At 40.9% G+C, this 13124-nt stretch overlaps 2 protein-coding genes across 6 annotated transcripts in view; both read left to right on the plus strand.

Moving 5' to 3' along the window:
• JAKMIP2 (janus kinase and microtubule interacting protein 2) overlaps positions 1–10240 on the plus strand; it is a 52231-nt gene extending 41991 nt beyond the window's left edge. For 2 of the 5 annotated variants that reach the window (XM_072023442.1, XM_027468150.3), the window contains 2 exons: positions 419–491; positions 5971–10240. In XM_072023442.1, coding sequence (XP_071879543.1) covers positions 419–469 — 51 coding nt within the window. In that variant the 3' untranslated portion in view covers positions 470–491; positions 5971–10240. Of the gene's footprint in view, positions 1–418; positions 492–4015 lie in introns of all 5 variants that reach the window. The other 3 variants (XM_072023443.1, XM_072023444.1, XM_072023445.1) reach the window with 3 other exon arrangements.
• Positions 10241–10824: 584 nt separating this feature from the next.
• DPYSL3 (dihydropyrimidinase like 3) overlaps positions 10825–13124 on the plus strand; it is a 55633-nt gene continuing 53333 nt past the window's right edge. The window contains exon 1 of the mRNA XM_072023449.1: positions 10825–10997. The gene's annotated coding sequence lies outside the window, so the exon portion shown is untranslated. The remainder of the gene's footprint in view (positions 10998–13124) is intronic.

Here is a 13124-nt window from a genome sequence, read left to right on the forward strand (position 1 = left end):
GATACGTCCAAAAATTAATTATTCAACATATAATAGTTAGGGTTTAGCATTAGGCATATATATTTCCCAGGCTATTTACAGTATGGATAGCAGGCATTGTTTTTAACCCCCTTTAAAATACTACCCATGCTATTTTTGACATCCATCTCTGTGACTAACATCAACCCATGGTGGTTTACAGTGAAAGCTATATCTCAGGCTTTCAATATGGTACCAATTCTAATTCATCACCAAAATTAATGGGATCTGTTTTCTAAGCCTGGGAGATAGTATGGCACTCAGAGAAGTAACCAGGAAATACAATGTCTTCTGAATGAATAATTATTTTATTTGTCCTTCAGAGTGCAAAAAGAATGAATCCTGATGCTTACAATGCCATGACCTTTTGTTTTTATGCAATCTTCTTTTTCTTCTGCAGTTTCTATTTCTATTCTTGTTCTTCTCTCTTGCCTTTATTCTTTGGCCTTGATGTCAATGTGCCTCTTGGAAAGGTAAGACTACTTCATTTATTTCCTCAAAGCTAGCACTTCTTGCAGAGCTGAGGATCAGATCTTTGCATGTTCCTGTATGTGTCTGGAGTCATGGAATTCAGCAGGTTCTTGTCAATTTGTAATAGTTCACAACAGAGAGTGGTTACACTGCTGAGCTGACACAGGGTTTTCCAGTCAGACCAGCACTGTTCAATATACTTTTAAGTGAATTGTAAAAGCTTGCAGATGATATTCTGCCATTCATAATTGTGAAAATAAAAGCCAACAAGAGTTTCACAATATCAAATAGTCGAGAGAATTGCACGTGAAATTCAGCATTAATGTTTGAAAAGTGATACAGCCTTAAAACTGTTAAACAAGTTCTGAGCTGACTGCTCCCACTCAGAATATAGCTCAGTGCCCAAAACTAGGAGAGGTATAAAGAAGAGTAAGGAAGAATGATCAGCTGCTGAAAGAGAGGAAGAAGGAAACAGAGGGAGAGAAGGATTTTTTTCTGATTATGAGAGACACTGTTAAAAGGTGGTACGGAAAATTTGTCAGTGTCATAGAATGGATGGATAGATTGCTATTATTCTCCACCAGTATGGCAATTACCATGTTATAAATTTAAAATAAACAAAAATTGTTAGGTAATGAAATAGAATGTAAAGAAGCCTCTGCCAAAGCATGCTTAGCAGCAAAAAGTTAAGAGTTCAAAAAGCAATGCGAAGATGAGGAGATAAATCAGGTAACTGCGATGTGCACAGCCTTCGTATTTTTCCTTCTGGCCTAACCACATTCAGAGCCAGGATGCTGGGATAAAAGGACCTTTCTTCTGATCCAAGATAACATAAGTAGAACATAGCCTGGCTAATGTTATATTAAATGCTCAATAATGTTATATTAAAGACATGTAATGACAGATCTTCTAATCTGGGGACAGACCAATACCATAAAGTTTCTCTCTGTCACTCTTGCCTCTGGCTTGAGCTGTTAATTATTAAGTTCTTCTGACCTGCACTTGAGGCAAACTGAGAATACAGTTTTGTGTGGAAGATGTTCTGCCATTCTCTTCCACCATTTTCACTAGCTTAGCCTTTGTTTCTAGCTACAGCACAAGATACTGAACTAAGCAACACGGATCCAGGTTCTGCTCCCCCTAATGATAAGCCCCCTACTTTATGCTTTATTTCAGCTAGATCAAGACTTCCTTTTGCAGTTTTGTGCTGTTGCAGAGAAAACTCACAGAATTAGTCACATAAACTGGAATCCATTGCTTCCTCGGATGGCCAGACCTTAAAACGAACGTTTTAATGTGCTGAGCCAGCAACATACATGGAGGTTAGGCTGAATGTGGAATGAACCATAGGAAAGAATCAGAGGAAGGTGGCTAGCACAGTGATCATGGCTCTTGTAAATAATGGCCAATATCATTAAAGAGTTGCTGCTATTTAAAACATACTGCCTTAATCCACTGAACATTAAAAGAGTAAATTATGACTGCATTCTCACCAATGTCCCTGCAGCAGGCTTTCTGGGAACCATAACACAGAACAGAGTCTGCAAGATATTTTGAGTTAATTTGACTGCACTGTTTCTTTCTCATTCACAGTGGGGAAAAAAAATCTGAGAGTCTTCTGAAACGGCCAAATTATGTATAGGCTAGTTTTAAGAAGCTAACATTTTCAAAGTACATAGTAATAGCAAATAATTTCATATGACTGTGTCTTTTGCTGTATTGTAGAATCATAAGTGCAGAGCTAGCAGCCAACCTATAGGGAGATTAAAAAAAATAAAAATGGACACTTGGATTTAAACTGCACCTTGAAAACTCACGGAAACCAATACTGACGTCTGCAAAAGACTGTCTCTCTGAGTTCTTCCCATTTGCTTATAGTGTTGTCTTTCATTCAGTTTCTATCACAACTGTAATGAAGTTCTTGTGACTCATACAAGAAAAACAGGTGCAGTAAGAGGTTCTGAATTTTCTGTATACAATTTTCACCTATATTTTCCACCTGTATAGGTATGGAATTGGTTTTCTAACGATTATTTGCCCCTGCTGGTACAGCTACAGAGTTAGTAAGAAGTTCATACATCCTAATTTTGTCAATGCTATTATCAACTATGGTGGAAGAAAAATAAGAAATCAAAAAAATCTTGAACTCCAGTTCTTTGCAAATGTGCCTCATAAGATGTCCCTTGCTCAGTTTCAATCAAGTCACTTGATTGAAAATACATTCATCATATTAAACTACTGAACAGCTTTTCCTAGTCCCATCTCTTTTAAGATAGAGCACCCAGTAAAGTCTTCACATTAGAACATGCATCCTGGGAAATGCAATTTACACTTTTCATAGACTCATCAGGAAACATTGTCTTCCTGATTTTTTTATTGTTTTTAATTTTGAAAGTATTTTTTTTCAGAAGTTTAAGACAAAAAGTTGGTGGTAAAAGCAAATTCCAAAAAGATCCATAAAAATGCATTAAAATGATTTTGGTTCATAGATATGACATTTTTCATTAGAAAAGATGATTCACTTGAAAAATTGAATCCACTTGTAATTGAACTTACAATAGGAAATCCCTACTCCCAGCATAAAAAAACTAGTGCACCCCTCATATGACTTTACGCATGGTTTTGGTATGCCAAAGCAAAAGAAAAGGGAAGGAAAACCATAACATGGATGAATTACTTGGCTTTTCAGGAATTGCAGATATATACCAGTATCTTTTGAAATAAGCATTTTCCAAAATAGAAAAATCCCTACAGTTCTGACATATGGATTCCAGTAGTAGTGATTAAATCTTTTTCTTGCAGCCTGTGAAAATAGCTAAAGTGTTGTGCAACATCTCAATGTCTGCATGCTAAGGAAAAAAAATAAAAAGCCTTCAGATTGAATCTGTGTACATGGATTTCATGGTGACTTTCAGGCTGCTGTTTTAACAGCCTCCTAATGAGTTCTGCCTTGTATTCAAAGACAGACTGAATTCTTTATTGCAGAGGATCCATTCCTTCCCTCTTCTCAAAGCAAGAAGGGGAGAACCACAGGAGAAAGAAGAAAACTCAGGAACATCAAAAAACATAATAAAGCCTCCACATTTTCAGGCAGGTTAGAAAAACTAATGAGGTATTTGAGATCAGAACTCTTCTATCCTTCTAAAATTCTAGCAGATTGTTATTATCACCTGCAGCCATTCTTCTACCTGCATGGGTCTGCTGGGTCATATCTAGCACAAACTCTGCTAATTTGATGCACTGTGTTGACTCCTCATTGGTTATTAATTGAGTAGGACTAATAATCAAGAGAAAGCTAACTACTTTTGTGCCAATTTCATTGCTGGGGGTTTGTATAGCTCCCTTAGGAGTCACTGAGTCCAGACTTCATCATGTCTCCCACACACATCTCCTTCACTAAGTTTCCTGCTCATTTTAAACAACACCTAAGGTTTAGTGGGTGTAAGTCCCTCTGGAGCCTAGGAAGTCTGCTCTAATTACAGCACTAAGAAGAGTTTCACTCACTGGATTTACCGTTGCTCTATAGAGGCTGGCCCCAGGAGCACATGAGGGTCTATTTTAGAAGACTCGTGTCTCTACTTCCGATAGAGAGGAAGAGAAACATCAAGAAGAAGTGAAGTGTGGTTTACAGCCCTGGAGAGTCTGCTGGTGTGTTGTGCCAGTCCTCAGTCCTCCACATAGCTCCACACAGCACACGAACAATTCTTTTGCCGTTTTCACATTCTGCTTTTGCATTTTGGACGAAGAGTGTCAGGCAGGGAACAAGAAGATGGATTACTGTGAACTGAAGAGCAGAGCAAGTAGCCACGACAGTTGTGCAGATGTAGTGATGTCGAGAATGGGACATAGACTGTAGAAATGGAAAAATCTTAAGGGTGCAGGGGTGGGGTAGAGATATAAACTCAGTGCTTTTCAGGGGTTCTGCACTGCTGTGAGCTCTCCTGAACCATAAAGACAGCTGCAGCAGGCCCAGCTTCACAGCAGGCATGATGTCTGATGAAAGTTTTACCAAGGCAAGTTATTCTGTAAGTGCAAATCATCAAGTCTTGTAGCAGTTCCTCAGAGCAAATGCAACAGTAAGCTCATCCCCTGCCTGATCCCAGTTTTCACCCACCCCATTTCCCTCCATGGTATCCTTACCTCTTAATACCTGAGGTGAAATCTCCAAACAGAATCAACTTTGGAATTGTGTTGGCAAGATTGACAGGAATTTTATCATAGACATATTTTCTGAGGATGGAATACATGGGAACATACAATAACTACTACTGGTTTGTGTTTCCTGTTCGCTTTACAAACCACCTGCCTACCCAGGTGACTGACATTTGAAGTAACACATCAAGGGTGAGCATGACAGAGGGAGTATGCCATCAACATACCTGGTTCTTAGAACTACTGAGATGCATATCATCAGGGGGATCTTTGCTAAATTGCTTTCCTTCCAATGGATGCAAGTTGACTTTGTTAACCTTATAGGAGAATTCATACAGATCTGTGATAAAACAACAAAACACAGCGCATCCTTGAAATGTGCCTAGGGAACTATCTGATGGTGAAAAATCTTTGATTTTGTTAGTGTCTTTCTGCAGTTTATCCTTCAACAACGTTTTAACTCCAAGAGCAAACTATGATACAATTGCAGATGATTCTTTCTGATTTCTTTCTCTCGCAGGATTAGCACAGCACTCACTGCTGTACTTTTCAGATCAGGAAGGAGAAGCATTTGAAACAAGGCTAGAATGCAATGTGTGTGAATTAAACCATATTCAGCAATATTTAGCATCAAGACCAAAACTTTGTAGTTCCTTCTTACATGGGAGTTTACTATAGGCATACTTTTCTGTGCTTGTGAATATGTACATTCACTTATTTGTGACCAAATAATGAAGTCTAGTCTGCATGGATTTCACACTCAGTGAATTTTACCATGTGGATTTTAATGCTGAGAAAGCAAGGAAAAACTATGCCATTTTGCCCCATGTTTCAGATCTGAAACCCAGAATTCTTTTCCATATATATGAAAGGCTTCCTTGGATTAGGAGCAGTCTCTGTTTGCCTCATTGCTGAATTAGCCAAAATTCTGGGGTTGCCTTGAAACCACAAGCAAAGCATATCACCTGCTGTCACGTCTGGTGAAATTTAGGCAGCTGTAGTACAGGAGATATTGAAACTCACAGTTTTGTATGGGCTGGTGCATAACTCTTCATCTGAAGATACTTGTGGGAACTTCTGTGGACCAGAGACCTTCACCTTTTAAGGTTAAATGGACAGGCCTGGCTGGTGTTACTAATTAATTCATTGTCAAAATATGAGTAATTTTCACAAATGTCTTGCATGGAAACAGAAACAGTCTGCCCAGTTAGCTGATAATTGTAAGAACAGATCTTTTCAACTTTCTGACTATTTTGTCATCTGGATAGGTAGGTAGAGGAAATTATCACTTATCTGATACAGATGTTCTTCTTTTTGTTTTATTTTTAGAGCACCTGACCACACAGATAAGTCCTTAGAAAGGCAAATGCTTCCAACCCCCCCCGATGAAGAGAACATTGTTTACACCAATTTAAAAAAAAATATACAAAAGAACAACCTGTAGCCAAGACTGCAACCACCTTATATTTTAAAGCCATCACTCAAGATTTGTTACTTGACAGTTTCTGTCTAAAGCTATGATATATGCTGCATCTAATGAAATCCTATATGTTGAAATTACAAAAGGGGAAGAAAAATGAACTGTGAACCTACATCACTTAGGAAAAAACTTAAAGGGAATCTGCAAGGCTCCACTTTCAGCTGATCAAGTCAGAGTGTGTCTTGGGCATGGAACCAAAGTTACAACAGAAAAATATATCCCTGCTATGCAGGGCAATCATTTAAATGTGACACTGTCATCCCATGAACAAATCAAAAGTAAGAAGACAGAGCAGGAGAAACACTTGAGAGCTGTGGAGAGATACTGACAATAAAGCATTCGGTTTGAACTGTCTGGCTTTCTCACTACAGGGACTCTTTCCCTTTGGTTTTAGCCTCAGGAACAATGACAGCTGCAGTGTGGGGGCAAAAAAAAGGAAAAATACATTCTAGTTTATTGCATGACAGGTAGGACAGGGCACCACGTTTTCTGTTTGAGATCATAACAAAGCACCATACTACATGGCAAGGGATGGGAAATGAGGGTGTGTAGTATAAGGAAGACTTCTGACAGAATTGTAGCCTTATCTCTTCACACTCCCTGCATGAAGAACAGCCTGCCCATTGTCAGATACTTTTTATACTCTTTAAAGACTGACAGTGAGATAATAATGCCTATACTTAGTTTCACGATTGGAATAACATACTGAGGATCACTGGATTGGACCTACAGAGTGGCTTCTTAGAAAGAAAAAAATGTGTTTGAGTGAAAAGGGGAAGAAAACATCCCCAGTATTCATGTGGCATAACCCACAAAGCATCATCTTCCAAATGTTTTGTCTCAGCTTGGATCCTACTGAACATGCAAAACCCTTATAAATGTTTTGGTTTGGCTTGTCAAACTGATTTTGTTAGCTGACTTCCTGACCAGTGACGCATAAGCCAAAAACCAGGGAAATGTGAAAGCACCCTTATTAGACATGAGAAGTATTACTGGCTTGTTTAGATTTTTCCACAATTAAGAATAACTAGTAGTAGTTGTTTCCATTTCAGAGCATTACTTACCTCTCCCATGACAAAGGCTGGAACCCAGTCCTGGTGGCTCCCTGAGGCAAGGAGTGCCATCACAGCTGCATGCCCCTGTAGGCAGTAAAAAACAAACCCTGAGGAGTGTTGACACCTGCAACAAACATTGCCAAGTTCCTGTCTGTTGGAAAAAAAGTTGCATCCATTTTCCCTTTTCTCGTGGTGTGCTGTATGATCTAGGCATTACAATGCCCTTCTCTGTGCTTCTGTTTTCATTTACCTGGCAATGGAGTCCTTCCTGTATAGACTTCAGGTTCCTGTGGCAAGGCTCCTTATTTGAGCTGTGTCTTCCACAATGGAGTCTTAATTTTAGCTAAGAAAAATGGATTTCCATTTTTCAAAGTAGAAGACAGCCTGTGCATTACTTAAACCTTCAAAACAGGGCTCACACGTTCAGACTTCTTAAGCACAGACTCTACAGACTCCGCACACCAGAAGCTTTAAAAGTGCTTTACAGAGGGTGTTGCTTCTTTTTGCTTATTTTTTTTGCAGATGAAACAGCTGAGGCAAAAAGTAGTGAAATAAGTCAGCAGGGCAAAAGCCATTCCTTAGCCACAGCAGGGATGAAGTTCATCTAGTATAGGGGATGCCTGCCCCTTACAGATGTTTTTCATCCAGAATAGCTTTTAATTATTAATGTCCATACACTCAGATGGATTGCAATGCTGGGCTCAGTTTCTCCACAGAGACTTTAAATATGCTCACTTCTTTCATGCCTGAAGATTGTGTTGAGCCCTCTGTTGAAGGTTGGAAGCTATTAGAAAATTCCTCCTCCTTAGAATTAATTTAAATTAAAAATGACCACAGCTTCTGGAACCAGTCTGTTTTAGCCAAGGAGTTTACTGTCTGCACCAGTTGTATGTTTGTTGTTTTGGTGGTTTTTTGTTTTTGTTTTTTGGTAGAACAAACAAACAGACTTGTGGGCAAATATGTTAAATGAATGCTAGTATGTTGCATGCTCTGTGGTTCAAACTCTTTGCCCCCATGCAGAGGAATCTATGGGTGATATTGGCCCAAACCTACCACCTGTGCTTTCCAAGGGTGCTGCTACCAATTCAGTCCTGAAGCTTTGGAGTCATGCTCCTTCCACACCTGACATATTGGGATCACTTTACAACATCTCGTTAGCTACAAAAAGTTTTTTTTTTTCCTCCCTGGTTATTATTCCCTCTTCCCCCTTGCACTGTTTTTTCCCTTGCTGCAGCACAAATTCACTTCATACCACTTGGCAGCAGTGGTATGTGGCAAGTCACAAGTAAATGCAGGCTAGAAACTGTTTTCCGTAGGTATTATGGCCAGCAATTAAAGTGCTGAGCACATCTTACAGAAGTTTGAGCAGTATCTATTTTCTGTGATGTTGCAATAACCTCCTTCTCTGCTTTGGTTGAAAAAAAAAAAAAAAAAAAAAAAAAAAGAGTACTAGAATGTTTGTTTCGGGCAGTCACAGGGCAGAACCACAGCACAGATATAAATATCTAGTTTCAGAACATACTGGACTGATTTTGTGGCAGACTGTATCATTCAGGTCCTCTGAACTGTGCTGTGCACACTTTACTCTCATTTGTCTTGCCTGATTTCCCCTCCCTTACTCTTCCTTATTGCATGTGCATTTCCAAGGGCTTGGGGTGAGGTGAGCGATGGCAGACAATTACCATGGTGTGACTTGTAAATTGTCTGCAAACTTTTAATGGTAGAGTTCCTCCAGAAAGCTGAACAACAGCTGCTTTACTCTTCTTGAAGCTTAACATAACCCATGCCTAACACACACTGGCTGGTAAAATACAAACTTTCTACTCTCAGCTAGATCAAAATGAGTTTGTTTGTATGCATATTTATGTATATGTATAGTATACTATATATATGCATATATATATATTCTCTACTGTATATAGTAAATCATTGCTATAGCTTATGAAAGTTTACTTCCATTCTAGGTATGGGGAATTGAATCTAGAGTTGTTTAGCTGCCACAACTGGTAACACTCCTCATGGTTTAGTTTTACATCTCATGGGCAACTAGTCTTTCCCTCCCTCCCTCCCTCCCTCCCTCCCTCCCTCCCTTCCTTCCTTCCTTCCTTCCTTCCTTCCTTCCTTCCTTCCTTCCTTCCTTCCTTCCCTGTCCTGAAGCTGTTTCTCCAGGGCTTTTGTTGTTCCTGATATTCTTTGAGGCATGCTATTAAGAATTCTTCCTCAAACTTCACAGCCAACTTCCCCTCCTACAAATCAGCTAGCAAAAACAGATCAATTTATTTCAGTCTCTGAGGAAACATAGCCCTGGATTCATCCCATTTATCTGTCCTAGGCTGTAGCAGGACTACCAGCACTCCAGGCTAGCCATTCTGTCAAAACATTAGATGAGGCACGTACATCGTGCAAATCAAACAAGCACTTCAGACAAAGGCCTAGTTAGGCGAGATGAATTTAGGCATTTGGGTCTGCAGAAGGAAATAGAGCTTCTTGCAGTATTATCAGCCTGGCTTACAGCTCCACCCTCTCATTGACATGCCTAGAGGACCATGTAGACCTTCTTTTTGTATACATGCTCTATTTTCCATCTCCCTGCTGTCATCTCAGAGGGGAATATCTGCTGGACCTCCAAAGCTTTCAGTTCCATGGCACTGCATGAGGACTGGATAGGCCAGGCTCTTGCTCTCACTAGGGTAAGTTTCAGTAAACAGCCACAAAGTTGCTGGAGATTCAAAGTTTTTGTTTTGTTTTGTTTTTCTGCCCTCACTCACATCAGCACCTGTGTGTTTTTATATATACTTTTAATTCCCAATTTCTTTGGTGTTTACTCCAGAACAAAACTGTAAATGACTTGTCAGAATGACCCTTTGATAAACACTGGACATGTATCTGTACTATATGTATTAACGTGTAGAAGAGAATCCTTATTGTATGTAAAGTTTTATGAATGGTTATTTTTTAATTTATGTATTTAATATAGGATTCGATGACCTCTGGTGTTTTAGTTTGTATAAAAAAATAAAACTGCAGCATTTTTTTTAAAAAAATCTCACTTTACATTCACAGAGCTATTCGGTGTCTGTCTGGAATCTGTTCAGAAATGTCATGTTAAGGCTGGGTAACCACCATGCAGGAGACACTTCCTTGCCTACTCGCTCCGCTGATGTGCGTGCAGCTCACAGCGAGAACGACTGGGCTGTAGCGTATCACACTTGGGAACATAAATCAATTCAAAAGCTTCAGTGGACATCTTGAAGTAATTAGTTGATAAGAGGTGGGCAGTTAGCTTTCCCAGCATGTGGGCAGGTTTGACTTTACTGGCTTTTTACTAGGCCTGTGTAGCCAGAGGAGAAAAAAGCTCCTGCCTGTTTGCTGGAGCTAAGGAAGGAATCCGCATGGGGTGCAGCCTTATCAGACTCTTGCCCCAGTTCGGGGAAAAAAAAAAAAAAAAAAAAAAAAAGAATAACGATGTCAGAACCTCTTGCACGCTGTGTTCAGGCTCCCGGTGCTCTGAGGTGCCGATACTCGACGAGCTTCACGAGCCCCGTGTCCGAGCACCGCTCCCCGCCGCCCGCCAGGGGGCGCTGCCGCCACGGGAGCTCCGACGGCGCCGCCGGCCCTGCCGGGGCCCCTCCGCCGGCGCCGGGGGCGCGGCGCGGGCTCGGTGGAGCCGGGGCCGCCCGCGGGAGGCTCGGCCGCTGGTCAGAGCAACGGGCGGGAATCGGGGAGGCGCGCGCAAATAGGTGTGGAAGGCAAGCTGCCGAAAAACACAGGCAAACCGCGTCGGAAGAAGACTTCGTAGTAGCTAAGCGAAGTTAAAACAAGTGAGTAACCGAAACGATGGAAAACGTTGTCTGTTTGCCTGACTTCACCTTCCGCAGGTGCCAGGAGTACTTTCCCCTGTCCTACTCAGACACTAAATAAATGTATTTAACGTTCTAGGTCATGCTCTTTAAAAGCCTCCTCCTTAGAAATATGCTCCTAGACAAATCTATGCAAGTTCTCAGCTTGAAATGAACTTTAAAAGGTCATATTGATCACAATGTGACTCCCATATATGAAACAGAATAAAGTTGCTGTTATGGACTTCTTCATAAGCACTGGCAGAATCAAAGGCGTCCAGCTGGCTAAGCAAAGCTTTTGAAATATGAGCCAGCTCTGCCAGGAGAAAAGAGAATGACTGAAATTCAAACTTCTGTTCTCGCTTTGTGGATTATTACACAAAACTACTAGTCTGGCCAGAAAAATAAAACACTCAAAATATTTACAGAGCTGTTTGCTGCCATTATCTACAAGGCTAATGAGAAGCACCCATCTTTGGGTTCAGAACCAGAGAGTAGAAAACTAAATTGACTTCCATTATATTTCAGCCATTGTAAGGGTTATGATTTGGGTGGTAAGGTTTATGATTTTTCACTGCTAGAGGAAATCGGTGAACTGTGGTTGAGGAACTCATATGAGCTATAAAAAGGATGAAATCATGCGTGAGCCTTTCAGCTGGCCCCTTGAGCTCACAGCTGAAACTCATTCATGGCACAAGTGTGGTGTAAGAGGGCTAGAAAAGTAGTTCTGTACTCCAAAATTTTCACAGATTCCACACAATGGTCACACAATGCCACCTTAGAAATGCTGCTTTGCTGCACTGGGCTTTTTCATTTAAAACACCAGCAGTGTGCTAGCTAGCCATGGATGCTGCAGAACTTCTGCAAAACATATTCCCCCCCTAGATGGTTGTCAGCAATCTCTTGCTGTTATATTACAGAACTGGTGTGGCCTCCTATGAAAGACTGCAGATCCTCCCCAGATAAGGGAGTAGAGCACAGCTCCTGTGTCAGTACAGTACTTACCTCTATCAGATAAGCACAGTGAGGTTATTGCTGTGCAACCACCCAGGTAGAATGGGTATACAGAGTAGAATGTTAAAAATGTACTCCTTTAATCATCTGTGATAAAATTAGGAATATATTTCAGTCAGTGTGCTGTTTATTGGACCCAGATCAATAGGGGTATATGAAAGCTACCATGTCAGCCCTGAGTCTGGACTTCTGCCGATGTAAATCAGGAGTACTTTGCTGAAGAAATGAAGATACAGGGCAACAAAACCAGTATCCCACCTAATACAGCTCAGAATGGAAGGGCTAGGTGTCAACATTTGTTATCATGTCTGATTTTGCCATCTCCAATGCATTCATGAAAGCATGGACATCCAAGGTACCATTTTTTACGAAAATAGCAAGAAATCTGACACTATGTTGAGGGTCCAGAACTGTCTGGATGCTTCTCTGGGACAGCTAGCTGCAAGTAACCATCAGCTACAAGACAATAGCAAGGATGCAATAATGAAAGGGAGTCCCAGACTATGCCTACTATTGTCAGGAGTTGGTAAGCTTTGTGTTAGTCTGTCCCTGGTATGTGACAGTACTTCAACTGGTTCCGGTCCACGGTAGAAAATACCCTAGTAAGATGGCAGCCTGAATCAGGCTGTAGCTGTTTAAGCTACCCTCGAAACACCTTAATTTTATCAAGGCTTCTATCATCAAACAGGCTTTGGTGAGTAAAGAACTGAGCTGTGTTACAGACTGTGCATCTGTCAGGGGCAGCCGTGGCCAGTACTCATGGCTTGTCTAAGAGGACATATGACTGTCTGCATGTTGAAAGGTTTCTGTCATCTTGGCAGCCCTTTTGGATGACAGTAGTTTTCCATTGTTTGGGAGACTGTCTAAATATAATAAAAGCCCTAAGAGCTGGCAGTATGCCATCTGCTATGTGTCAAGGGGGGCTGAGTCTCTGAGCACAGCAGAAAAATACACTCCAAAGCCCTGTTTTTGCTTGAATAGAGGAGCATCCCACAGCCTGTGCCACTGACAAGAGACCATTGTGCAATGTCTGCCGCACTGCCTGGCCACCAAGTGACAGCCACAAACAGGCTGCTTTGCACAACAAAGAAAATC

This window comes from Anas platyrhynchos, chromosome 14 (assembly GCF_047663525.1).
Source record: "Anas platyrhynchos isolate ZD024472 breed Pekin duck chromosome 14, IASCAAS_PekinDuck_T2T, whole genome shotgun sequence".
In the NCBI taxonomy this organism is placed as follows: Eukaryota; Metazoa; Chordata; class Aves; order Anseriformes; family Anatidae; genus Anas; species Anas platyrhynchos.